This window comes from Symsagittifera roscoffensis, chromosome 3, assembly GCF_963678635.1.
Source record: "Symsagittifera roscoffensis chromosome 3, txSymRosc1.1, whole genome shotgun sequence".
NCBI classification, from domain to species: Eukaryota; Metazoa; Xenacoelomorpha; order Acoela; family Convolutidae; genus Symsagittifera; species Symsagittifera roscoffensis.
In genome coordinates, this window is record NC_087064.1 from 9,886,346 (window position 1) to 9,914,175 (window position 27,830).

The window sequence follows — 27,830 nt, forward strand, 5'->3', positions numbered from 1 at the left end:
TTGACTGGCTATTCTTATCTACTTTATTCGCAATTCCTAATAGATTCAAAAATAAGTCTCGAACTGAAGTATGAGTTCAAGGGATCAACTTGGCTTCTTTATTGTCAACGCTTTTGTGTTTTGTTGGCTGCTTTTGAACTAATAATTGTAATTCTATCGAAAAACCTGAAGAAGTTTCAATTTCGAGAAAGGGAATTCGGAATGTAAATCAGAAGTTATCCTTAATTTTCTGAGCTGCGCTTCAATATGGGAGAATATCAAAACTATAAGATTGATTTCTCTGTCTCATTTAGACAGCTATGAAAATTACTAGCCACTTGAGTTTAGTTGAAATGGCTGTTAAAGACTAAAGCGACATTAAAACTTTGCACCTTTTCGACACAATTGAGACTTTCAAACAAAATATTCTACCTTTTGTATCGAAATCCTTTAGAGAATTTGCCTAGAAATTCTTTTGAAACTTAAATCCTTTCCCTAATTTACGAGCTGTAGCACAAAAAGATTTTTCGTTTCGTATAGTAGATTAATTATCGCATGAGATATTTGTTTTAAAATCAGAAACATGAAAAAATCTTTTTGACTAGGAACAAAATCAACTGTAAACAGTCATAAATTCCATATATTATCCCAGTAATTTCAGACAGAAGCGCCGTTTAACCACAAAAACTGAAGTGTTTCCGTACCCCGCTGCTAAATACGCCACAGTTTAGCCTAATTAGCACCTCTATGGATATTCGGGCACCCAAAACGACCATGTTTTAGCCCTATATCGTAACTTAACTCTGCATTTTCAATAGTTCAACAGCAATTTATCACCTTCAAATGTTCTCTTACTTCATTCAAATTAAAACAATTGCATTGTGAAAGCCAACTTTAGACTGATATAGTTAAAATTCGATTAACGGTTCTTAGAAATTGGGCCTATTATTGACCTGTTTGCACTGCCTTAGCTTGATCGTTATTGGGACATTAGTCTAGGGAACATTCCGGCGGAATGGCTTTTTTCCGTCGGCTCGTCAGAAGGTAGGGAAACCCACCAAAAATTGATCAATGATTTGAAAAAAAAAGGAATAAAGCGGCGTGACCGCTCACTCCAGAAAGTGTTTTGATCATAATTTTTTTGGCTTTTAGTTTGTTTCATTTTTGATTTTTGTTTTTCAAAATTTTTACTTGTTAACTTTTTTCGTTCAATTTTTTAATAGATGTTTTCAAGCAAAAATGGTTAAGTTAAGAAAACATTTCTTGATACGTGTTTTAGTGCAAATTGTTCAGCCCGGGTTGAGTTATCGATGTTCATTGACACAATAGCAAATTTTATCGATGGATTATCGCCAACTTAGCGCTGGAAAAACTATCAATTTTGTAGCGATGAAACAGCAATAATTCATGGGTGATATAAAATTTTTTATAATTAAGTCTAGAACTGAGTCTAGAAATAGCGTATTTCGGTCGCGGCTGTCGAAAAATTAGTCGCAGCATGATCGAAAATTTAGTCGCGGCGGTCGAAAAAAAATAGTCGCGGTGGTCAAAAAATTAGTCGCAGCATGTTCAAAAAATTAGTCGCGGCTGTCAAAAATTAGACCCGGCGGACGAAAAATTAAACGCGGTAGTCGAAAAATTTGCCGCGGCATGGTCGAAACATTAGTCGCGGCGGGCAAAAAGGGAGCTGTTTTCTAATACAGTGCTGATTTAATTTAATCAGACCAAAACGAGCAAAACTGGAAGTTTTAAACGCGTCTATCCATAACGAGCTAACATTATAAAAAACTGATCAGAATAAGGATTCCGACAAGAATAAACATGGAGCAATTCTGGGGTGGGTACGGATGGTTCAACCCACTCACCAGTGTTTTGACCCACTCACTAACCAAAGGAGGCTCCCTCTTGGTATTATTTTGTGACGTCCATTTTGGGCCGACCAACCCTAAAATTTTTATAAAGGCGCCAATATATACTAATTCTGAAGGGTTGTGTCAAAACTTTTAAAAAAGTGCCCAAAAACGACATTTTTGGTATGTTGTTTCAAAAATTTGCCTGCAGCGCAGATAGTTTTGTCAGAATAGAGTCTTTATAGTGTTCTGGGAGTGCTCGGAAAGTCAATTTGGTCGAATTAAAAAATCAACATAATACGAAAAATCCGCCCCTGATCCCGATCCCCTCGAGGAAACCTAGATTCACCACTGGTGCAATTTATTTTGCGAGTTTTAGACTCTAAATTTTATCCCAAAAATAGGTCATTTTGGCTGGTTTTAGTCACTCAAAAACCTCATTTTAGTCATTCTAAAAACACGCATGAGCTACGGAGCAAACTATTTTGCATTTTAGACCAAAATTGAGGCCCTATATAGCTCAAAAAATTATACAAAAAAAATCCGATTCTTTTTTGCAGTGGCTACTGTATTTAGGGCAGTTTATGCTAATTACACAAGGACCTTTTTATCTTTGTTAATTCAGCCAACGTCTACGCGGCCCAAGTTAACAATCTTCCCCTGAATAGACCAAGTGAACAGTCTCCCCCTAAAATTAAATGGCAATACCAAGCAGTGAGGCCTGCATGTACTATGCTCAAATCTGATTGGCTGAAAAGTATTATTTTCAACTAAGTGAACGATATCCTCTCTAATTCGATTGGGGGGGCATTGTTCAATTGGTTCATCTAGGCTTGTCACTTGTTTTTCGGCTCGAGTTTTGTTAATTCTTCAGCTCTCCTGATATATGGTCTAAATCCGATGCAACTGCTAGATGATGCGTTTTGGGCGTGTTTGCAACTTCTTCCGTAACATGCCCAAAACGCATCACCTAGCAGGTGCATTAGATTTAGACTATATATCAGGAGAGCTGAAGAATTAACAAAACTCGAGCCGAAAAACAAATTTTATTACAATGAATATTCCGCATTTGAAAGTCTATTTTTTGAATGGTTACAATGAATATTCCGCAGCAAGTAGCAGAATCGATCCTCTGTTTCATACAGATTTTTTTGTGCAACCTTTTGTTTTAGTATTTATTCGTTTTTATAGAGCGCTCTTTAACCAATTTCGTTGCTTGCTGAAGCTTCGCATGTTCTCAATTTGATTGAAATTAATTTTCATGTTTCAGTTGGTTTCATATCGACTGAATTTGTATCAGCATAACTTTGGCGCTTTGCATGCTTTTTTAAAATTATTTTGAGGATTTTTTTTCATTTGAAAGAAAATGGCGGTTTTTTGAAATAACTAGTTATTGAAAATGTATATTGTCATTTTTTTTGTAAAATCGTTAATTTTGGACTATTGCTTTAAAATTTTAAATCTTATTAAATAATTTTTTACGGATGTTATGTCTAAAGAGGTGTGTGGGATCCTCATGTTGTGGAATTTTGCATCAAAATTGAATATTTAGCTGTAAACTAAATTTATCAATAATCAAGGATAATCGGTTGCTGTGCGAGCAGCACTGAAAGTTGCGACCACATAAATAGAAGCAGTTGAAATAAATACAAAATCAAAAGCCTTCATTTTTTCCATTTTTGTAAGCTCCGGGAGTGGGTTGATTGGATAAAATATGCTGGCATAAGTTGATGATAGCTCAGCTCAAACCACGTTGAAACGCAGTAGATTTAAATAACAAATTCTCTCTTTCGCACGTTTTTTTTTCCACTCAAACTTTTTTTGATTTTTTTTGGAATCAGAATTACGACTGAAAAGCTTTTGAAATGAAACTACATTTAGGCCCTAAGAGCTTTCTTTGATGTAGTCAAAATCGGAGAGAAAAAAATCATTCCATTGGTCTTAATTCATTGCAACGATAGTCCGAACAAAAACTGTTCTGTTTTAGGCAGTTGCTTTCTATGGATATGGTATGAGCGCGAGTACAGCATTTTGCTTGTATCGAGTCTATTTTTTAGTTGGGGGCGAAATTTTTTTATTTCAAGAAAAGACTACAATGATTTCAAGTTTTAATATTTTCGAATTGTTTAGTTTCAGTTAAATATTTTTATGTGCTACGTTTAGCAGGTTATTATAATTTATTGCAGTATTAATAGGACGGCTCTTCCATTTGTGTGTATTCAAAAAGTTTCGCTTTTCGATAAGCAACCAGGAACTAGAACGCAAAAATTTTTGTTCACACGAGTTTCAACTTAAGGATCTCTAATTTAGAACCTCCAACTTTAATCGAGTTGCACTTGTTGAGCCGAAAAGGTATAAGGTTTATAATTATGTTCCAGAGCTGAAAATGCCTTAGTTTTTAGTCCCTTTTATTGATTTTTTGTGAGTTTTTAGCGGCTTAATTTTTCATTTTTTTTTAATTTTGTTTTCGAGCAGCTTACATATAGAGTATGTGCTTTTGGTTTTCACTCACTTTGTAAAACCTTTAAAAAAAGAAAATTATTTGAAATGGATTTCTATTTTTAAAGAAATATTTAAAGTTTTTTGGGTGCATGATTGTGTTTTGTTTTGACGTCTGAAAGTACATGAGATTAGTTTTTAGCAACTTAGCGTCAAAATTAGTTTTCAGCATTTTTCTTGTCAACTAAATCAAGTTGATTACACAGCCGAGTTTTTATATTTATGTCCATAAAAAATTGGATAAAAAATAAATGTTTGAAACTCATCGATGTGATTTCAATTTTAGTCTGTATGTCTTAGGCTTTGAAAAGAATTTGACGTACTCAAGAGTGTGGTTGCTTCTGGTTAGGTTTTTTCGAAAAAAAATGTTCTATGTGTTTTTGGGGCCTTGTTTGTTGTTGTTGTATTTTGACGGTTAATGAATAAGCTTCTCATTTTATAAAAAATTTTCCTTTTGGGTTGATTTTTTTTCGATTTTTGGCAACTTCTTGCTTGTTGCAATTTTTCAAATTGTGATTTTAATATTCATTCAAGTTTGTAGTGGTAAAGTACAGAGCTTTTTGGCAACCCCAAATGCTTTTGTTGGACAAGCAATTTATGTGGCTTCAAGAATTTCAGCAAAAGTTTTATGGAACACTTTGCAACTTTCAGACTACCAGTTTTCGTTCAAAGTTCTGATTTTTAGTTTTTATCAATTAGTAAATGTTAGTTATGAGAAAGCATTAATTGGAGATTAATATTAGCTTCACTCCTTCTTCTACTTAACATAATTGATTTTTGTAAGACTTTCAGAAAAAAAATCTTTTTTCTCATCCGACATTCTTTTTCAACTGAAGTCCAATAGTTTTTTGTTTCCACGGTATAAGATTTCGATGAAAATAGTTTTTATTAAAAGTAAACCAAAACGTTCGATTCATTCAATTATGAAAAACTCAAGGGAAATTCAACGATCTTTTTAATTTTTCTGAAAGAGTTTTAATTTATGTTTCGAACTGTGGTATTTAGTTTTCCATCGAAAGTGATGTGAAACTCCGCATTATATCTGGGTAAAAATTAGGTTTGGGAAAATGAACATCAATATGTTTACGCATGCGATTAGCCAGCGCAATCAAATCAGTGCTAGTTTTTCAATAAAATAACTTGATTCTTTTTTGTCAACACTGCGATTTTGTCAACTAATGACATTTTTTAAGCACGTCAACGTTTTAAAAACATTTTATTTATCATTTTGTTAATCATTTTGATTGTTTTTGGTTGTTAATTAATCTATTTAGTTGAGTCTTTTTGTGGTAGATTTTTATATCTTTTTTTTGTCGTAGATTTTTTCATGGGAATAAAGTTCTGACGAATTCAATATATCATCTTAGTTGACTTTTTAGTGTCATTTGATTGCAAAATACAAATTCGAGTGTAAAATTTCGAGATTTGAAATGTTTACTAGCTCCAAATTGTTTGTGCAAATCGTCAATTGGTGTCTCATAAAGTATTTTTTAGCTGACTTACCGCTGCGTAAGTTTTGTTTCGATGCTAATTCAACACTGGCTGACGTGTTAACGACTTAAAATGGAATTATGAAAATCGAGGTTTACATATAAAAATCATCAAACCGTTTTGAATTTTTTCTACACATAGTGGCCTTGTCTCATTTTATGTCCGCTTGTTTGATGTAATCTGAATGTGTTGTGTCGCAAATGGTGCCAAGCTTCAATTCACCTGTGTAAAAGTGACATAATTTGAGTTTGTTTTGTTTCCTTTGAGAAGCTTTTACCGGTTTTTTGCAGTTTTTATGAGTTTTTAGGACTTTTTATTGCATTTCAGATTGGATTACATTAGTTGTGTTTTAATGAAAACATTTTTTATCATGAAAACAACGATAAAATTTGAGTTTGTTTTCAGATGATTTAATTTAGCTCATAAATTTTTCATCCCAGCTGGTATCGACTATTTGTTCCGACTTTCGATACGAAAGTAACGGAATATTTGTGCTCGGGGTGGGTTTTTTTTTCTTCAGACAAATTTCGACTTTTTAACTGGCCATTTTTGACGGAATTTTTTTTAATCAATCGAAAGATATTGTTGTCTTGAACTCAAATTTGAAAAGATATTTTACCTGTGATCATTTTTCGTAAAGTTACGGGGGTTTAAAGATTGCCATTTTGGCCAATTTGGGACAATTAACGCGCGATATATTTCGCGTTATTAACGCGTAAGCGGAGAGTTAATCAATCTTAGAAATCTTTCCAAATTGGATAAAAGAAGCCTATTTGCCATAATTGGTTTGTTATAAGGAGCGAAATCTATCCTTTTATACTTTATATGGCGTGTGGGGGGGATGATTTTTATAAACAAAAATTCAAATTTTAGATTTTTTTTTCATTTTGTTTTATTTCATTGAATTTTTTAATGTTATTACTGCTCCATAAACCTTAAAAGGCAGTTGGAACATTCAGGGCTTCGCCCTGATACGAGCAATCTTGTTTGTTTTTGTGCAAAAAAGAACTCGATCGGTTCGAATAGCTTTTAACCTGATTTTTTCGTGATTTTTCTTAAAATTCGTTTGATTTCATGTTTGCGTTCGTTTTTAAATGCTTCTCAGATTCTTGTGCTCCTGGGTTTTTGTGCTCGGACTATTTTTTCTTCTGCAGATTAAATTCATATTCTAAATTAGTTATTTTGAACGAAACTTTTATACCATATGAAATGTATTCCCCTTAAGCTCAAATTTAAAACAATGTTTCTCCTGTGAGTAGTTTTCGAAAATTATTTGGCTTAAAACTTGCCAAATTGGCTAATATGGGTCAATCAACGCGCAAGCATTTTCGTGGTTTTAACAAGTAAATGACTATTAAGTCCGCCTCCGCTCATAATTTGTTCCAAATTAATTTGAGGCAAGATATTTGGTGTAAATATTACGTCACTAGATACTAAAAACCTCATTTTTTTTAGCATATCGCCTGAGGTTGAATTTTTTTTTTAATTTTTATCAATTTTTTAATTGATGTTTTCAACATCATTTCAAAAACCTATTTCACAAGCTGTCTTGTTTTGTACTTTGATGCTGAAAGTGTAATGCGGATTATTTATAAATGGCGACCAAATTGAATCGAGGCAATAAGCTAACTGGCCGTTATAATTCCATTAACAACTCCAATTTTAACACTTAAATTTTGATCTTCGAAGCCTGAATAATTCGTTTAGAAAAAAATATTCGAGCTCAGGACAGTCGAAACACTCAGGCCTTTGCTCTGATACGATCAGTCTTTGTTAGATTTATTTAGTTGCGTTCGTCACTATCTCCTCATGTTTAAGCACTACAGTTTTTGTTTGTTTAAGCTATACCAGACATCAAGGCCTCGAAATTTTCATTTGAATTTTTCCAACAAAGGAACTATTCGAACTATTTTAACATTATTGTTCCGAATTTTGAAGAAAGTGCGGAATATGTATGCGTATTGTGGTTTTTTTTTGTGAGGTCAATTTTTAACTGAGCATTTTTGACACATTTTTACCACCTAAAAATTGAAAGAAATTGTGCCTGGAGCTTACATTTTGAAAAAATATTTCACCTGTGATCATTTTGCGTTAAGTTATGTGGGTTTGAAAATTGCTAATTTGACCAATTTGGGATAACTAACGCGCATAATTTTGCGCTCTTATTACACTCGTAAGCTGTGGATTCATGCGTTCCAACTTCAATTGAGGCATGTCAGTTGGTCATACTGTAACGGTAAAAGAAGTTAAATACTTCCATCTCTAGTTTACCTTAACATTTTTGTAGATGAACGAGCAGTCTTGTTGTGCTTAGATTAACCTTATGTTTTTTTTTCTGGTTAAGCTGATGTTTTAGTAATCTAATTTCTTATGACGCAATTTCTTTTGTGAATTGAAGCTCTACGCGGATTTTTTTTCGCGTGATAAGTTTGTAATAACTTTGTATAACAGCAATTCAATTTAAACACTTTAAATATTTTAATTAATTGAATAACGTGCATTTAATCAGATGTTAGATTTAAAAACGGATCTTTCTATTTGAGACAAATGTTTTGGTGCAGCTCAAGTATGTCTAAAGTTTTTTTTCCAAACCAGGTCAAAGGGGGACAAATGCTCCGAGATCAACTACTTCGACACCCCCACTCTCACTGGGCGGGGCAAACATGGAGGCGGCAAGCACGGGGGAGACAAGAGCGAGCCCCTGGCGGCACTCTACCCCAACTACCGCAACGTGTTCTTCTCCCGCCTGGACCAGGACTTCACGCCCGTGATGGAGCTGCCCAAGACATTCCGCATCGCCCTTCCAAGCGGACAGCTCATATCTCGCCCCTTCCCAAACAAGTGGGTTGCTTTTCAGCAAGGTTTTAATTACAGCAGTCACAGGATCTCTTTAACGATCCCCCTTTTGCAAAAGGGGAAGGAAGATTCGTACTAGTTCAAAAAAACCACATATGCTTAACCGATGAATTGGTACTGCACATGGGCATAGTTGAAGGGATCTAAAAACATGTTTACGTTCACCTTTCAGTTTAAGTTGAGCATCATGTGTACGTTCAGCAACATGTTTACAAACAGAGTTTTCAGCCAACGATAAAAAACCCTAGAAAAACTTGAACCTGGAAAGTTTTTGGCTCCTATCAGTAAACCATGTTTATTGCTGATAACTTTCCGAAAAAAAACGGACTTCCGCTGAGATGATTATAATGACTATAAGTTTTGCTGGCTTATGTATGAGAAAGATGGTCTAAATGGTAACGGAGTAGCATCAAGAGATATGGTTTGAAGTGCTATTTCTGTTTGATGATTTTGATCACCTGTTTATGCAGTGTGCTTGAATTGATTGTGTGTGCATAGTACGCAAATTTATTCTTTAAAATAAAGGACCAAGTTAACATACTCCTCCCAAATCCATTTAGGGGGGAGGATGTTAACTTGGTTCTGAGTTCGAATTTTCAGCCAATCAGAATAGAGCATTTTACATGCAGCGCTAAGTAGATTTAAATTAAAATGAAGGCTCATGTGAAAAACGAAACGAAAGTCAATTGCTGTTCCGACCTCAATGATTTAGGAAAAAAAATTCAAACAATAAAAAAAATTGACAAAAATCGAAAAACGATCCAAGAATTAGGTGAGGAGGACGCCAAAAATTGCCAGATCAGTTTTTCTCAGCACAGACAACTTTATTGAAATTAAAAAAAAAAAATCGGAATTGAACCACACTTGGTATCCTACGATGGGATTGAGTTCAGAAATTCTTCTTGTAAAGTAGGAGAAATGGTTTGACATTTTTTATTATTCACACTGTCCTCATTTCTGTTATATGCTGATACAATTAAGCACTAAATTGCGGAAACATTTTTGAATCTGTGGTTTTAAATAGCGCTGTTTTAACTAAAATTGGATATTTGATTTCAAATAACTCCAAATCTATTTAGTATGAATGGTACGACGAAAACCACTATTCTAATCACTAAACGCTCCGTACCTTTGTAGTTTTAGTATACCACTTCCTGTTATTACACATGTGTTGATCTCGTCACCTGTTATCAAGATCTGTTTGTAGTTTTGTTTCATTTTGGTGGTCTGCGCTTTTAAAGACACGGGTGTAATACGGGTACAGGTCCTGGGCGCTGAGTGTTAAGATCTCTCTATGGCGCAACGGGTTGAATTTTCTTTAATCTCTGTGTCTATAGTTTATTAAATCAAGACAACTTAATATTCGAGTATTAGTATGCGAGCTTTGGCTTATTATAAGATTATTATAGATAACGAAAAAAGTTTTATCACGAAATACCATTTCAAAAACAGACTAAGAGATGATTCCTTTTATCACGGTTTTAAGAATGCGTTTTTGCTCAATGAATATAGACGTGTTTGCATGGCATGCAAAAATTCGAGAAAACTATACAAATCTATAAAACTGACTCTGAGCATTTTTTTTGGAAGCATTACGAGGCCAAACTGTGATAGGCGCGCAATTTGGAGTTTGCAGGTCTCTGGAATCCAGAGACAAATCTTCAAACAAATTAATTGAGATTTTTATTCATTCGCTCCAAAAACTTTCTGAGAAAATTTATGGTCCTGCCATCAAAAATCATATCGAAAAATAGTTACTTTGGGTAGTGATCAAGGCTACTTTTATTGCTGTGTGGAACTCCCCACTACAAAAGCCAGTGAGGCAATGCACAGTTTTATGAGATGTCAATTTTCAAAAATATAGTGTTTTGATGTCGAGAAAAGTGTTTTATTGTCAAAAATATAGTGTTTTTATGATGAGAAAAATAAAGTGTTTTGATGTCTATAAAAGATTTAGTGTTTTGATGTCGAGAAATTTTTTGGTTTTAAAGTGAAAAAAAAACCGTGTTTTCTCTCAAACTTTGTGCCGTTTTTTAATTAGCTTTAATGATTTGAAAATAGATCTTAGTTAGATAAAATGAGCCTAACTAAGGTCAAAAAATTGAACTGAAACAATTTGAAAAAGTATTTTTTTTTTCAATTATTTTCCCATTCCGTCTGAAAATTAGTCCTAAAATCTTTTCTCGATACCTAGACATTTTTTGGGGTTTTTTATTTTGAATCCAAATCTCTACTTTGATGTGATATATCACTCGATATGATCTGACGTTTACTTTGGTCAGATCTGGTTTTTGGTGAAAAAAAAAACATCTTAAGCCATAGTTCTTTATCAACCCTCGAGGGTGGTGGGACCAAAAACGTAAGATCTAAGGTATTTGTAGGCATCAAAACAAGTTTTTTGGTCTGAATCAAATTGTATCTTTGCACGTAGTATTTTGTTTCAGCACCTCTGTTTACGAAGTGGTTTCGCGGCTGGCGAGCGAGTACGAGTTCGACCCCACCCGAGTTGTCGTCACTCACAAGGGGGACGAACTGCCCCCTGCGGCTGTGTTGCTCGCAGACATATCACCCGATGGCACTCTCCGGCTGTCCTTCCGAAAACACAAAGGGAACACGCGGGCGGGCGGCAACGGGACAAACAGCGCGGCAAACAAGTATAACACAGCGCCACAGAAGGTTAGTAAATTCTAACTTTATCTACAAAACTATTCGCATCTGTTGTATATATGGGATTATAAGATGCGGAGGGTTACTGCAACCCAGTATTGTGATTGTTACTTTTAGGGTTAGAAGCAATAATCACAAGGTTAACTTGCTACAGCAGAAAAAAAAGAAAAAAAATGTCAGATTTTTTATTGAACAAATTAATTACCTAAATTCATTAAATTTTCAGCCCTATTTTGCCATAAAGCTAATTTCTGCAACTTTCTGTGAGTGTGGTAAAAATAGCGTCTGTGGCACTTTTTGGTAAAACTTTTTTAAACCAAAACCTTGGATTTTTGGTGCGTGCTTCTTCCTTAAAACTAAAATGTTTTGGCGCCACATGCGCATTGGAAAAAATTGAGAGATTCGGCCCGAAGTTCTTCTCCTAAAACAGTACCAAAGGGGGGGTCGAAAACTGTTGTTCCCTCTTTGATCTTAAGTTCAAAATTTTCCATTGATTTCCTCGATTAAGAGGAACACTTGTCGATGATGACTATCATAAATGATCCGAAGCTCCGCAACCGTGAACAATTCTTTTGTTCATTTTGTCTTTCTCTTTTCAGTACACTACACTACCAACATTCTTTCGCTCAATCATCTATTTTGGTGTATTTTTTTTCACGTCATTTTTTTACATAATAGAACACAATATACAAATTTTATATTGATTTTGTTCTGTTAGTTTGGTAAGATTGGTAATAGAATCTGCAAAGCCCTCTAGAATAATATCAAACTTGACTGGTTCAGTAATTTATTTGCTATTGTTTAATATTTACTACTGCTAGCTAATCAAGTTATTTATTGCTTAAATGGTAGAATAGTTTGTGATGAAGTTCATTATTTTTGCAACTTTTGCCTTATCGTGATATAATTACACACAATATAATGAGTTTTACCAAAAACTTGAAAGTATTTAATCGGCAGGAGATGATTTTAGAACGCGATAAATTCAGTTAAAAGTTTCAATTTTCGATACATTCAACTTGTTTACATGGTTGGAAAATGAAAATTCATTCTAAGAAGGTACGAAGAGTTTTCATTTTAATTTTTTAATTATGTATTTATGTATAATTTTCTTTTTCTATATGTTTTAATCAAGAATATATTTATGATTTTTTTTCTTTGTTTTCTAGCTCGACCAAATTGATTTCCTTGCTCTGTAAACATTTTTCCAAAATTTTTTGTTCTCGTGGCAGTTTATTTTAAAGAACTGGACAGTCCGTATATTGTTCCTTTCACTCATAAATAAATCGTCTCTATGTAAAAAGTATCAAAACTGTTGTTTTTTGGCACTTTTTTTGAATGTTTTGACTCGCTCGCCGCATAGAAAAAACTACAAAGTTGATGGACAAAAAATATACGTAATAAAAAGTACAAAAAAGGACTTTTGTGTGTTCAGAGGTTTGTTCGCCCCAAATTTAAATTACGAAATGTGAAGTTTCAATTGATAAACCTGAATAGCTATTAGATGTTTCCTTCTTGAAATTTTTTGAAAAAGTTTCTTTGCGAAATATTTCTAGAAGCTAGCCAATGGGGTTTTCTTGTTATTTTAGCACATGCAGCATGAAATGAACAACAACCACGGTGGGTACTCGACCGAGAAGACTTCAAAGAAAGCTCTCGGTGCATCCACCGACAACGCCCCCTCCGAAGGCAAACCAGTGGGACCACCTCAACAGGTTAAAAACACAAAGGCGAAGCGGAGCTTGGCAACACTTGCAATTTGAAAAAACAAATCGAGCTACAAGATAGTGAATGACAAAAAAGACAGAAGTCAAAAATTTCCGAACAGAAAAACACTTGAAAAAATTACTTAAAAAATTTCATATTTTGAGCCGAAACTGTTATCATATAAAATATTGTAAGTTTCAAAAGTTTCTACGACCCATCCAAATGGAAACACATAAATGCATACGGATATAATTTGCCCTCGAAACTACGCAGTATAAGTTGACTTAGTACATTTAACATAAACTGATACTTAATTTAAAAAAAAACGAAAAAAAAAGAAAAAATGACTCAAAATCAGATTTGGTAAATTTATAAGGTAAACTTTCAGTTACAGCAAAAACTGTTTAAATTGGAATAAAACCCATGCTTTATAAATAAACCAATAAAAACCCTCGCAGTCAAAAACTAGCAGAAACTAGCACGAAAACCACGAACCCGAAAACAAATTGATAATTTTTAAGATAATTACAACCTGAAACAGGCTTTAAATAATTACTACATAAGTAATACTAGCTTTATTTGAATTTTCAAGAACTTGAGCATCTCAGAAGATGAATGAGTCGAGGTGATGAATGAGTCCTGTGAATAAAGTTGTTTACGGGAAAAAAATGTCTAGTACCCGATTGCAATACCCTGGCTTATCGCAACGGTAATAATTAGAAAATATATTGTTCGAAGCGTCTTTCAAGCTAGGCTCTTCATCCTTTCCCCCACCTGCAATCTTTTTATTAAAACTTTTGTGTACTTTGTCCGATTCTTATGAAAATAAGGGCGATGAATAATAAGGTTAATCGAAACATATTTGTTCCAAATGTTTTGCCTTGTAAAAGCACTCGTTAATTCATAAAACTGATACTTATTTGAAGTATGTGGGAGAAAAAAGACCCCCCCCCCCAAAAAAAAAGCCAAAACCAATCTAGTCTTTGTAATTTCTGAAAGATAAATGCAAGGTCAATTAGCATTTTCTAAGAATAAAGCAAAATTTGAAAATCGAATCGATAAGCAATCTATCGGAAATGCAAAATCAAGGTTCTCCTTGCTACCTGAATGGTATTTTTTTGGAATTTTTTGCGCAAAATTAAGCAAAAGGGGGGCAATTAGGCGCCATTATTTCATGACTTGAATGTGTTCAACTTTAGGTGAAAGTTGACGTCACGATTCCCGAGCTGAACAACAAAATGGTCATCAGAATCAGTCCTCTCTTAACATGCAGAGATTTATTGAACATCGTCTGCCATAACAAGAAGTTAGATAAGAGTCAACGGGAGATCCGATTGGCCAATGGACCTGCTCCGAATGTGGCGTCGTCCTCGCAGCCAATCAACGACATCTCACGACTGGTTGTAACTGTCGGAGTTTCCTTTGTCGTGTGTCAAGGTAAAATAATCAAATTTCCTCTCGGCTGATGTCGTGACATCATCATCGGACCGTCTTGCTACTTCGATTTTATAGTTTTTGGGCAACAACAAGTCAGAATCTTTTTCTCATATAATGTTAATATTAAAAAGCCTTCCAGGGCTGATTTGTCGAGTCAGTTTTGGAATAGCTCAGTTTTGTTTCTTTTCAAGGTCGTCCTTACCTAATCCATACAAGGTAAGTTTGGTGGCTTTCTGTTGTTTATGTTAATCAGTGCCTCGATTATTTAGTTTCCGTTGTGTGAAAAATAAATTGACTGATTCTTTTCAGTTTTTAATTTTTGTTTTAATTTTTTTGGCAAGTTTTGTATATATAGAAGTTGATGTACCTTCTTTGTTAAGTTTTAATGAGTACCTTACCATATCGAAATGCGGCAGTGTTTTCTACGCCCTGTCTAATTCTTTATGTAATCAGTGTCTACTTTTGGAGAATATAGACATTAAAAAACGAGAAAGATCACTTATGTAAATGTTGTTCTTTGTTTCATCACAGCCTCCCGCAGTATCAATGGCCCCCTTGCAAATGGCAGTGAACATCAGCTTCATATGAGTACACCCCAATCCCACTCCAATACCCTCGGACTCCCAACATCATCAGGAGCAGCAGCAACAGGACGCAGACTGGAGATGTCCGCGCCCTCGACTCCACTTTACGGGACCAAGGAGAAGAAGAAACGATTGTCCTTTTTTGGCCTCATGAAAGGCAAGAGTCGCAACAAGGCAAGTTCTTACTGAGCAAATTTAATTGGAAACTCTTCTTTTTTTAAATTGCTCTGTATTTAGGCTCCTTAGATTTAGCTTTATAAACAAAAACATCAAAACTGGTAGCTCAACTTTTCTTGGATAATGTATGAAATAAGAGTTTTTACTGAAAAGTAGCGGCGTGCGCTCATCTCCAAATTTCGGCAACCAAACAATTCAAAGTATAGTGAAAAGAATTTTTTGATAGAGGAAAATTGCTTTTTTCCAGAACGACGACATATACGCTAGTGGTCCGTTCGACCCTTTCTCCAACAGTCCCGCTACTACCTCCTCTCCGATCCAAGTGGGGGAACTGAGAAAGAAACTCCAACACAGTCCATCACTTGATGGAGTGCTGGACGAGCCGTTTTCGACCTCCCTCCGAGAGACCCCCTCTCGACCCCTCCCCCTTCAGCATAGTACTCATTTCGGGGGCAGTGATTTTGACATCACTACTTCCTCGTCTACACGGGTGGGAGCTGGAGGAGTAAATGACGTCAGTTCGTCTATGATTGATCACACGATTCTGCCGACGGTTCTGAGTCACCCGACAACCAACACCAGTTCCTCCTCTAATTTGCAATCTTTTGCTCCGGTGAGATTTTGAGGTGCTGTTCTCATAACAGGATGACCAAATGGGCGAAAATTTTAAGTCAATCATTATCGTTTAAACTGTGCAAAACTTGCTCATTTTCTCGTTCACTTCTTTCGAACTTTTGAATACGGAACTTTGAGTGACTGACATAATTATCAGGCATTCGTTCCTTGTGGCATTAGGGACTCTCCCATTTTTAGGAAAAATGTTTGCTCTAACCTTATTTAACCGAAGTTGAGGACTTGATGCTTTCAAAAATTTGTCCTCAATGTTTTTACAGAGGTTAAATTTTTTCAGCTCGTAAGAATTGAGAACCAATTTTTTTTCGTCTAATTTTTTTAAAACATTTTTGTGTGCGTTGATCACAGAAAATCTCAGACAAACAAACAGTTTCTGCAGATTTTGTCGTATATACCAGTTTTATATGTTTCAGATGTCCAAACATCGAAGCGCTGAAAACGTGTCATCTGCTATCAACGGCATTCAAAAATCCTCTCCGACTTCGCCCGAAGGCAAAGAAGTCGGGACGAACAGCCGAATCAACTCAAATGACGACGAAGACGCGAATTCCGACTTCAGCGGAGGCTTCAACATGGCCGATGTTAAAATATACGAAGATTTGCCATCTCCTTCGTCTAATTTTGATCCTACTGAAAGTGCAGGTAACTCGCCCCACACCCCCGCCGGACTCGTCCCGGCAACAGGGGCGAGAAAAGACATTCGACTTAGAAAGCGACAGCCGAATGGAGCATCGATGGGTCTGGCGCGGTCTAACTTGAGAGTGATGTCCTATTCTTCAACCCCTGACATTGTTACTGACGTTGAAAGAAATTTCGACTCCTACGATCAGCATAAAAATTCAAGGCAGGCACTTTTTTATTGTGGTTTTCGTGCATTTTTTGCTGTGTCGTTTATTTTTTTTATAAGCGTGGTCATCAATTTTTGTGTTTTTTTTCTGACAGCTGAGTTTTGCTGAAAACTACTCATGTATTTTGCATGATCAATGGTTTTAGTGTATTTTTTTTGCTCCGAAAGCAGAATTTCGACGAAAAAAAATATGAATTTTCCAAGAGATAACTATTATTTCAAAAAAGCTCCTCAATGCTTTTTGCTCCAACCATTTGAAAAATGGGGAAGAACTTTGTATTCGGGTGTTTTAGTTTTTTCTTTTTTTTTGCTTTCCATACAAAACCAGCTACCACAAATACCAATCGGAAAAAGTTGAGTGGTAGATAAATAATTTGGAATTTTTGAATTTGGATTTTTTGATTTTTCGTCTTAGTTCGAGCGAATAGAGCAAGCCAGCAGGCTTACAACAGCTGAATCATGCCTAGTTAAAGACCTTAAAACTTTAATTTTAAGCAAGTAAAACTAATTGTTGGAGTTTTTTTAGCTTCACTTTGGGAACCAAACCTTCAAAAAATTCAAAAATTTTCTGCAAAAAAACTTTGAAATTTTTTGACCAGTTTGCATATATTACTATGACTGTCTAATAAGCCTAACTTATATTTTTACGTCAGATCTTTTTATCACACTAAGCAGAAAAAATTCCACAAATTTGGAAGAAAAAATTTCTAAAACGTCTAGTTTTCTAACGACTATGGTCAGAACATTCTGGGCTACTTGCACAGTAACCGAAGTTGCACAGTAACCGAATATCCGTTTTTCATATTCTTATTTGAGTATACCTATATTTATCATCATAATACGGCGTTTGCAGATAACATTTGAATTCCAGAGGTGGCGGTCAAAAAAGCTAAAACAGTCGTTTAATAAGAAGACCAAATAAGATTTCAATCTAGTTTCAATGAAACAAAAGGTAAGCATTCATGGACTTACACAGTCAAATTCCATTCCAGCAATGAAGCTAAATCTGGTTGAAGCAAGAACAAAAAATTCAATATTTTCCCAACATAAAGCCGTCAATTTCAATCCCCATATCCAAGGATATTTTTATTTTACGTTCATTGAAACCGGTAAAAAATCTGAAATTTTACTTCATCGCAAAAAAACTAAAATCGAGATTTTATTTTGTGTCTAAAACCTCTATTTTTTAAATATTTGATTTCATCTCAAAATCTCCACTTTGGAATTTTAATTTGATTCAATCTGTTTTTAGTCTCAAATTTGAGGGAAGACACGGCGACGACTACGATTTAACACTGTCATCTGACCTGCTGTTAGGCCCCTCCTCCTCCCCCCGCACTTCGGTGCCTCGGAAACTAGCCGAGCCAGGGGGCAGTGTGGGTCTGAGCGGGGGACCTCCCAGACGAAAAGCGCCCCCACCCCCTCCTAAGAAAACAGCCACATTGTCGGGGGAGGATATTTACGGTGTTAACAGGTTTGTTTGTTTTTCATCAATCAATTCAGTTTTCAAAATTTTTTAGAAATGATTTTAGGAAAACTTAGAACAAAATTTCTTTTATTTATAGGTTAAAATTTTCAGTTTAAGTTTTCCAAGATTCCTAAAACATAAAATTTCAAATTGCAGGGAAACGCCTGTAAGTTAAAATTTTCTGTATAATTTTGTCGAAAACTCCGAAACTTAATTAAAATCACATGGAAACAAAGTTTCATTCAAGTTTAAATTTTCAGCAAGTGATAATAAGACAGAAAATATGAATGTAAAAGGTTCTTTGTGCCTTGATGAACAAGTAATAATACATATATTATGTTTTTATAGTAACGGATTATCTGTTGAATCTATGTCGGAGCTATCCGCGGACCCGCCTGCAATCCCGAAACGAATGGCTCTCGGCAATCAAGTCGACACTTTCAGTAAGTACACGCCACAGCCACTTCCTCGAGTGTCCTCGTTGCAAACCGCTCGAGGCGAGTTACCTCCAAGTGTTGTCAAAATTAGACAACGTCATCAAAACGAAAACAGTGGAAGAGCGGTGGACTCGAACCGACGCCAAACGATCGGCGGATCGTCTGTTTACCCGTCTCAAAAAAACGAAGATATGAATTATGGGGAAGGGCAAGAAAGTGAACTGGTAATTCCGCGCCCTCCCCACGAAACGCCTCCGTCGGCGAGGGGACTGAGGTCAAAGCGTCGTCCGTTGTCGACATGTGAGTCCGTTTGTTCGTGTGTGCATTCCGGGTATGCCTCCAGCGTGGCTGGGAGAGGCGGTGGAGAGGGATCAAATGTGGACTTGTGCTCCCAGTGCTGCTCCTGTCGCAGTTCGAATATTACTCTATTGGCAGAAAACGACAATGGTGAGTTTGACTTAATTACACAAGCAATGCTTGTGTTAAAGTATGAACTATCTTTTTTTTTCAACCTAAGTCGCAAATATTGTTGGGACGCAGATACTGTTGCGATAAAATGTGTTCATTTTGATCAATAACCAGCTATTTAGTACAGCCAATGCTAAGGATTTTAACACAGGCTATTATTGTTGCGACTTTCGTAACAAAAGTAACGGAATATTTGTGCTCGGGGTACTTTTTTTTCTTCAGACAAATTTCGATTTTTTAACTGGCCATTTTTAACGGAATTTTTTTTTTATTTAATAAAAAATATTGTTGCCCTGAGCTTAAATTTGGAAAGATATTTCACCTGTGATATTTTTTATAAAGTTATTGTTCCGACTTTCCAAAAAACGGAATATTTATGCTCGGTGTGGTTTTTTTATTCAGTCAATTTTCGGCAAGCGAAATAACAATTTTTAACAAAAATTGTTTATCTCCCGTTCGAGATATGGACTCCTTAAAGTCAAACTTAAAAAGTTATCTCAATTCCGATCATTTTTTGCAAAGTTCTGGGAGTTTGAAAATTGCCAATTTGACCAAGCGCTGGACTAATTTATGTGCGATTTGAACATTTTATTCATAATGTTGAAAACGTAACGCGAATTATTTATGCGTGGCGAATCATCCCGCTCAACAAATCGTTTAAAATTGAACTAGCGTTTAACGCACCTCCGGTGCTTAGAAATTTTTTGACAGCTCATGAAAAACTGCATATATTGGAAACAACATCTGCAAACTTTTAGTGTACTCTGACTACACCCAATTACTCACATTTGCCACATTTGCAACCACTGAGAGTACCTGAGAGCACCCTACTATAGGGTTAGGAATTCAAAATGTTGTGATTTTTTTAAACCTTAGTTTTCCGGAAAAAAAAATGAAAAAAACGTCATATCTCGAAAAGTAAAAGGATCTGAGCATTCATATTAAGAGGCAAGATTTGAGACGGCAGGGTGTACGCTGACAATAAGATTGTAACTTCATCGAGTTAGTAGTTTCAAGTTTTTTGAATTTCTTTGTAGGTAAGTTCTTGGTCGGAAACTAAAAGCATCTGAGCACTCGCATTTGCCAAAATTTGCAAATCTTTAGAGTGCCCTGACAACACCGAACTACAGCGTTGGGAATTTCAGATTTTTAAAAACTAATCATAATTTAAAATTTCTGAAGAAATCACAAAAAACGTCATATCACGAAAACTACAAAGAATTGAGCAGTCATAGTTAGAGGCAAGATTCGCAATCCTTGAGAGTACTCTGACAGGACCTAACTACAGGGTTGGGAATTTCAGATTTTAAAAAAAGTATAATAATAAATTAAGATTTCTGAAAGTTTTTGAAAAAAATCTCAAAAAATGTCATATCTCGAAAACTACAAAGAATTGAGTAATCATATTTAGAGGCAAGATTCACGATCCTTGTTAGTGCTCTGACAGTACCCAACTACAGGGTTGGGAGTTTCAGATTTAAAAAAATCATATTTTAAGTTTTTTGAAAATTTTTGAATAAATCACAAAAAACGTCATATCTCGAAAACTACAAAGATTTGAGCAGTCAAATTTGGACGCATGATTCGCAATCTCTGAGATTACTCTGACAGGACCCAACTACAGGGTTGGGAATTTCAGATTTTGCGAAAAAAAAATATAAGTTTTCTAAAAAATTTTGAAAAAATCACAAAAAAACGTCATATCTCGAAACCTACAAGGATTTAAACAGTCATTTTTGGAGGCAAGATTTGTAACTCCTTAAGTAATCTGACAGCACCCAACTACAGGGTTGGGAACTTCAAGTTTGGTAAAATATTTTGTTATTTTTAAATTTCTGAAAATTTATTGAAAAATCTCAAAAATCGTCTCATCTCGTTAACCAAAATGATCCGGGCATTCAAAATTGGAAGCCAAATTTGCAACCCCTAATTCGATATTGGGCTGCTTAATTTAAACTCGGTAAAATAACTACTAAAATCAAATTGGAAAATCAAAAAAAAAATCTTAACCATTGCATTATACGATATAGCTTAAACATGCAAGAATAATACGTTGAAAAAGCTTAAACATGGCGAGATAGTGAAGCCCGCTTTCAAATATAAAATAGATTAAGACTATAGCTAATCAATTGTATCAATTCGTACGACTCAAATTTTTACAATTGATCTTTGATATTGTCCAAACTTTATAGGTTTTCACTATTTTTTTTCCCAAAAACTATTTGATAGAGATTAAGGGGCATAGTAGGAACATATGGGCTTTGCCTTGATATACAAGCAATCTTGTTGGGGTTGAAAAGTTGCCATTTTGGCCAACTTGGGACAATTAACGCGCGATATGTTAACGCGTAAGAGGAGATTTAATCCGTCATAGAAATCGTTCCAAATCGGTTGAAGGAAGCTTATGCCAGATTTGATTTGATACTAGGAGCAAAACTCATCACTTTGTATTCAATCTGGCGTGTGAGTTTTCACAAAAAATCTCAAACTAAAAAAAAATCATTTTTTTATTACATTTATTTTTTTCATGTTGTTACTGCTCCTTAGACTGCTCTATAAATTGAGACATGTTAGTTGGGAAATTTCTTTTTTTGTTAATTTGACTGGTACTGCCAAAGCGTCATAATTGTGCGTCACTTGAGAAATTTTGTAGACTCAAAGTTTTACTCTTTCAGTTTTCCCAGTAGCGTTATCGGTCATATTTTTGCTTGTGTATGCGAAGTATAACTTTGCATATGTGTCTATGTTTTCTTTGCTGACTTCAGTGTCAAAATAAATAAGTTTGGAAGGAATAGCACCCGCACAATTAGCGAGATTTTTGAAAGGCTCAAAAATACAGGTAGAAAAATAAACGACAATTTTTGCAAAAATGTGCAATTTTGGTACTTCGGCAGAGCTCTAAAAATTAAAACCCTTGACTTAAGAAAAGTCAGCAACAATTTTCAAACCACTTTTCTGTCAAAAAACTGGCTTTCTTTTTGTCAAAAAACTGAATATGCCATTAATCATTGATGTTTTTTTTTGCGTGTTTGTACAACTGATTGCTTTTGGGGTTTTACCTGATTTTTTTTCTAGACAACATGTCTGACGTCATCAGCATCCGATCGGAGACTTCGAGTCTCGATCACTTCGGAGTGGAGATGGATAACATGGTAGCCATGGCTGAATTTGCACTCTCAGATCCGAATTTGAATCTCAAAATGGAAGACCTGGATAGCCATTCACCCCTGGACAGTACGACCCTGGATAGCAATATGAAGTATAACACAGTGCAGACCTGGCGACAGGGTGTGGCCGCCGGGGGAGGGGTCGGGGGTAGCAGCGTGTCTCTTGCAACTACTGCTTCCAGTGGTCAAGCCACTCCAAAAGCGGTTACTCCCGTGAATATGGTTAGTTTTTGAGAAAGAGAGAGGGGGGGGGGGGGGGTTCTTATTATAGAAGCAGCAAATCTTGCTCCAAACAAATTCAACCAGACAACCGTCCCGAGACGGTCCAAAACTTGTTGATTTGCCAGCTTGACTTTTGCAGCTTTTCAAGTACTGAGAGTGGGTAAAACAGTTTTCAGTCCTTACGTTTTTGATGTGAGGAATTCCCCAGAGTTTGCGTTGACACTTCGAATCCTTCAGTTTTTACCAGCTTCGAGGAGTTTTTAAAGCGAAATTTCAATGAAGTTTGAAATTTTTTTCTTCTTGTATTAAACTAGGTTTTCTTGACATTTGGTATCATTGGTGGTTTCTTTTAAATTATTTTTTCATTTGTGCTGATAGCAAATGTAATTTTAGAGTAGAGAGAATTTTGGACTCCCTGATTTTCAAAGATGCACTCCTGGTGAACTGAAATCTGTGTACGAATCGCTTGTGCAGCGCCTCGACGAGGTGAAGTCACAACTTGTCCTGGTCGGCGAATGCGATTGGCTGACTCAATATGGCCAATCAAAATCAGTTCAGACTGAAGATAACAAAGATGTCGGCAATATGAATTCAATTGAACCTCCTCCTAAATTTACAGACAATGAGAACACTTCAGCAGAAGCGAGTCGTGAAGGTACCAGGAGGTCGAAACCCGCTCGAAAACGAACAAAATCTAAAGAACGGTTGTCGAAAGAATTCGATGAGTATCGCATTAAGCCGAAAGAATCGGAAAGCGAAGAAATAGACGAAAATGTAGAAGTTGCAGTGAAGAAACCTGTCAATCAGCAAAGTAAATGGAGACCAATCGAATCTTTCAAAGCCAAATCCAGCCAAAAACATTGTTCGAATGGTGAAACTGAAATAAATATCGATGACGTAATGAAAGCTCCAAGTAAGAACGAAGAAGAGCTTGCTTTGTATGTTCCAGAACCGAACGATCAAGACTTTTACATCTCGTTTGGGAACCCCTCGCCAACTGCTAACTCGCCTAAGTTACGATCGAAGACAAATCAACCTAATAATTCGGTTGGTTCGCCAAAATTTGTTAAAAAGAGTAAACTGAAATCGGTCGGCAGTATGGACAATCTTTCTCGACCCTCAAGTGCTAAAAAGTATGCGGCTCCGAAACCTCCAAGAACTCGTAGCGTATCAAACTTGGAGGCGAGATCGCTAAATTCGACTCTTGATGGATCCGCAGTCGAAGGTATCGAGTCGGTTAACAGTTCGATGGCCGTCGAGACAGACGATGAGAGCGCCGCGTTGACTAAGGAACGCGTAGACGAGCCGAACGAGAAGTCGCCCAACAAAATAGTTCCAGGTGCAGTAAAGGCGAAGCGCGCTCTCTTTGAAGCATACAATGATACGAACTTGAGCAACTTTAGAGTGAGGAAATCGCACGATTGTTCAAGTAGTCGAAGTGGCGATAATCAGAAAATGATGAAGGCTGCGTCTACTAGTGACCTTGTATGGGCAATGAGTGAAGGCTAGTTATTTTTCCTTGACTGCTATGTAAAAAAAGTTTTTGAAGCTTGTCGTTTTCTGCTCGTAAAATTCATTTTTTTTGTAAAAATGAGGAAAAATTTTTCTATTCAAACATTAATTATTTACACAAGCAATCTTGCAATCAGAAAATTAACCAACGTAGCGTTATCACGATTTAATTCTGATAACTAGACTAAATATTGTACTTCAAAATCAAATGCATACTTTGTTTCAAAATCTGTTTGGGTATTTTTTCTGAAGTCATCGTGTTTTCTCCCTAGTACTATCGGGCTTCCTTTTTTCAGAATCTTTCGATAATCGTTGTTAGTGCTTAACCACAAAAATTGATTTTCTTGTTAAAAACTTGGTGTTAGAAATATATTTTATACTGTATTTGCAGAAATGCCGAAAGTGGTATCTCGCTACAAGAAAAAACAGGGCCCAAAATACAATCCGAGAACAGGGGAGGGCCTCACGGATTCGGCCACTGTCGGCAGACCCATTCGCAATTTACCCTCTCGACCCGAGGCACCCGACGACGACACGAACGAAGATGGGGAGTCTGCGGTCGGGAGCTCGGACTCGGATGGGAAGGGAGTTAGCTCAACACGCAAGGTAATTTGTTCCTCTTTCTCTCTCTCTCTCTCCCTCTCTTTATCTCTCATCTCTCTCTCTCCTCTCCTCCCTTTCTCTCTCTCCTCTCCTCCCTTTCTCTCTCTCCTCTCCTCCCTTTCTCTCTCTCCTCTCCTCCCTTTCTCTCTCTCTCTCTCTCTCTCTTTCTCTCTCTTGTAGTATTATTTTTTAAGTGACAATGAACGAAACGAAGACATAGATGGTGTAGTTTACTTAAGTTCGTTTCCTTTCAGGAAAAATTATTGAAATGGAAAACGTCTTGAAATTTGTTCATGCTGTTTTTTTTTGGGTTTGACTTTCGATTTCTGGTTAGGTTCTTTTCAAAAATGAAAATTAGTGTTATAACAACATTACAATTGATCAGAGGAATTACTCATTATTCGAGTTTTTGATCCGACCATTGAAAATGGGGAGAAGCTTTGAATTCGACTGTTTTAGTTTTTTCCTTTTTTTTGTTTTCCGCGCAAAATCAGGTAGCACAAATCATCGTCGGACTTGATTCAAAGATATATCATATTCAAGCGCTTTCAGTCATGGTTCGAACGACTTCAAAACATTTCAAAAAATTTTTCCCAGTGACGAGAAAAACTGGTATGCATTTTTGATTTTTCGTCTAATTTCGAGCAAGTAAAGCGAGCGAGTAGCTCATTATAGAAGGATAGCCGCAGATTAGTAGTAAATAAGCAATGAGCTTTTTATCAGAGCCTTCATAAACTAGAAAATAAGTTTACAAACTTTTTCTGGTCCATGTTGGAAATAAAAGACTTCAAAAATTCAAAAAAAAATTTGCAAAAAAATATTGTTTGTTATTTTTAAGGACAGCTGTATTTCAGTATGTCTATTTTACCATGAATACCAAAAGAGCCCGGAATCTAGTTGCTCAGAGTTTATCAGCACAAAAAAACACACACACACACACACACAAAATGAATTAATTTTAAAAGAAAGTTTTAGAAAACTTTTGTTTCGACCAGTTTTATAGAATATGGTCGAAACGTTATGTGCTACTTGCACAGCAACGGGCTATCTATGTTGCTTATTGTCTCAGTTTAATCAAACAAGTGTCAACCAATAAAAGTTTTTGAGAAAAGTGGACAAAAATCAATCCTTTTTTGGTTACTTGAGGCAGTTCGTTGACACTTTTCCAACCGTCTGTTGGCTGTATGAAATTTTTGCTCTTGATCAAATGGTATTTTGTACCGAAAAAATTCAGATTGGAACTAATTTTGTACCGTTTAGTTTTCCAAATTGTGGTTCGCCAAATTTCGTGAGCTTAGTCTTTATTAACTTCGACCATTACCCGAATGTGTTTTTGTTTCAGAAATTCGTTCCTTCAAGTGATCAACGTAAACCAGTGGTGAAGAACTTCGGCTCCAAAATGAACCATCTTTTGTAGATTTAATTAACAAAATGGACAACAGTAAGAGCTAGAGCTTGATTGGGCTAAGTTGATGCATTCGGGCTCCGAGGGATGTGTTTGAACCACTCAGCCGAAATAAACTGTGATAGATTTTGTACAATAATTTTAATTTGTTTAAATTTGTCAGTTTGCAATTTGTAATTGATTTTATGCCTTAATTACAACTGAAGTAAAAGTAGATGAAGGGAATGAAATCCGAGGCCAACGTTTTTGACAACTAAACCGCAGAAACCTCCGATAGTCATTGTTTTCAACGCGACTTCTTTTTTCCGCAACCAGGATACTTTCTAGATACAGCAATGGTAGAAATGTGTCATTGTTTTCAAGTTTTTTTCAGCTTTTATCTGCCTATAGTAGTGCCTATAATTTATCTGCTTTTTTGTGACTAGCGTCTAATGATATACCACGTTTTTTCTAGTTTTTTCTATCTTTTATCTGCCTATAATGACAGATTTTTTCGTGACTAGCTTCTAACTATATGCAGAGGGGTAGATTAGTTGGGGTCTTTTTTAACTGGGCCAAATAGATTTTCCGAGGTCGTATCTAATATTTTCGGATTTTGAGTTTTCGTTTGAACTTTGGTGTGGTTTTCAAAAAACTTTTGACATTCTTTTATGTTGGCTATTTAGTTTCCCACAATTCTAAATTTGTGCGCCGCATGCAATTGTTTCCAGAGAATGTCCAAAACAAGCTACCTTTAGGCAACTTTAAATTAAATTCAACAAATAATCACGTTTTTGGAGTTAACCAGACCCTCAAAATTAAAAAGATTCGTTGGAAAATTTCGAAGTTCAAAAAAATTTTCAACACGAAAAATCATCCAACTTCCATTAGGAAAGTTCTAGAAGACCCTAAATTTCCGCTCCAAAAGGACATGTTCAATCTGCTCAGTTTTAAACGCTACTAATTTGTCAAAACGGTCACTCTGCAACTTTTGAACTCGCCTATCGTTTTAGACATTAATGGATTTAGGTGCTTCTGGACGGCAAACAATTGGCGAAGCGGGTTTGCCTCAGCTAAGTTTGGAATGATTATGTACTTGATATTTGCGTTGCTTCGAAGAGTGCAAAACAAGATGGTTTCAATATTCGAGCTAAGACAGGGTATAAAACAAAACAGTTCACTTCTGGAAAAACTCGACCCTGTTTTCCAGAATTGAACTGTTTGCTTGCTGAATTTTTCCAAAAAATGTGTGAATCGAGGGGGACCGCCCTGGAAGAGAAATTTCTCGCCGTGATTTCGATCTTCATATTAAAGCTGTAGAGGTTGCAATCTGTTTTCAAAACGTATTTTATGATTAACCTAAAAAATTTTTTTTCATAATTTATATGAAAACGCCTGAAAATGCTTGTTTGAATGTTTAAATTGAATGCGGTTTCAAATTGTATGACCAAAGTTACATCACTTAATTAAATTTGTATCAGAAGAAAAAACAATTATTAGAATCACATTTTTTTTTCAAACAAATTTTGTATTTTTATCTTAAGCATTTTACCCAGGGGCGGATCCAGGATTTTTTCGAGGGGGGGCGGATTTTCGAAAATTTTGACGCCCTTTTTTTTTTAGGTCGACCAAATTGATTTTCCGAGCTCTTCTAAAGCATTAAAAGGTCCCTGTTTTTGCCAAATTTTCTGCGCCGCAGGCAAATTTTTGAAAAAACAGGTCAAAAAAGCCGTTTTTAGGCACTTTTTGAAAAATTTTGACAAAAAAATTGCGTTTTTTTGGCGCGCGCTCCCCCTCAAAGTTAGTATATATTGGCGCCGATGGCGCCTTTAGAAAAATTTT

General features: G+C 35.8%; 1 protein-coding gene across 2 annotated transcripts; it reads left to right on the plus strand.

Moving 5' to 3' along the window:
* On the plus strand, window positions 1–26,203 carry LOC134842920 (uncharacterized). 2 transcript variants are annotated; one of them, XM_063859449.1, is made up of 15 exons: window positions 1–203; window positions 673–1,023; window positions 8,415–8,660; window positions 11,120–11,351; window positions 12,932–13,057; window positions 14,249–14,486; window positions 15,018–15,244; window positions 15,495–15,860; window positions 16,294–16,724; window positions 17,980–18,201; window positions 18,544–19,079; window positions 22,176–22,489; window positions 22,883–23,993; window positions 24,393–24,607; window positions 25,947–26,203. In XM_063859449.1, exons 2-15 carry the CDS (start codon window positions 995–997, stop codon window positions 26,019–26,021), a joined length of 4,368 nt encoding a protein of 1,455 aa, XP_063715519.1. In that variant the 5' UTR covers window positions 1–203; window positions 673–994; the 3' UTR covers window positions 26,022–26,203. The 2 variants fall into 2 exon arrangements, with proteins under 2 accessions (XP_063715519.1, XP_063715520.1); XM_063859450.1 differs by lacking the exons at window positions 1–203; window positions 673–1,023; window positions 8,415–8,660; window positions 11,120–11,351 and adding an exon at window positions 12,127–12,401.
* Window positions 26,204–27,830: the final 1,627 nt, after the last annotated feature.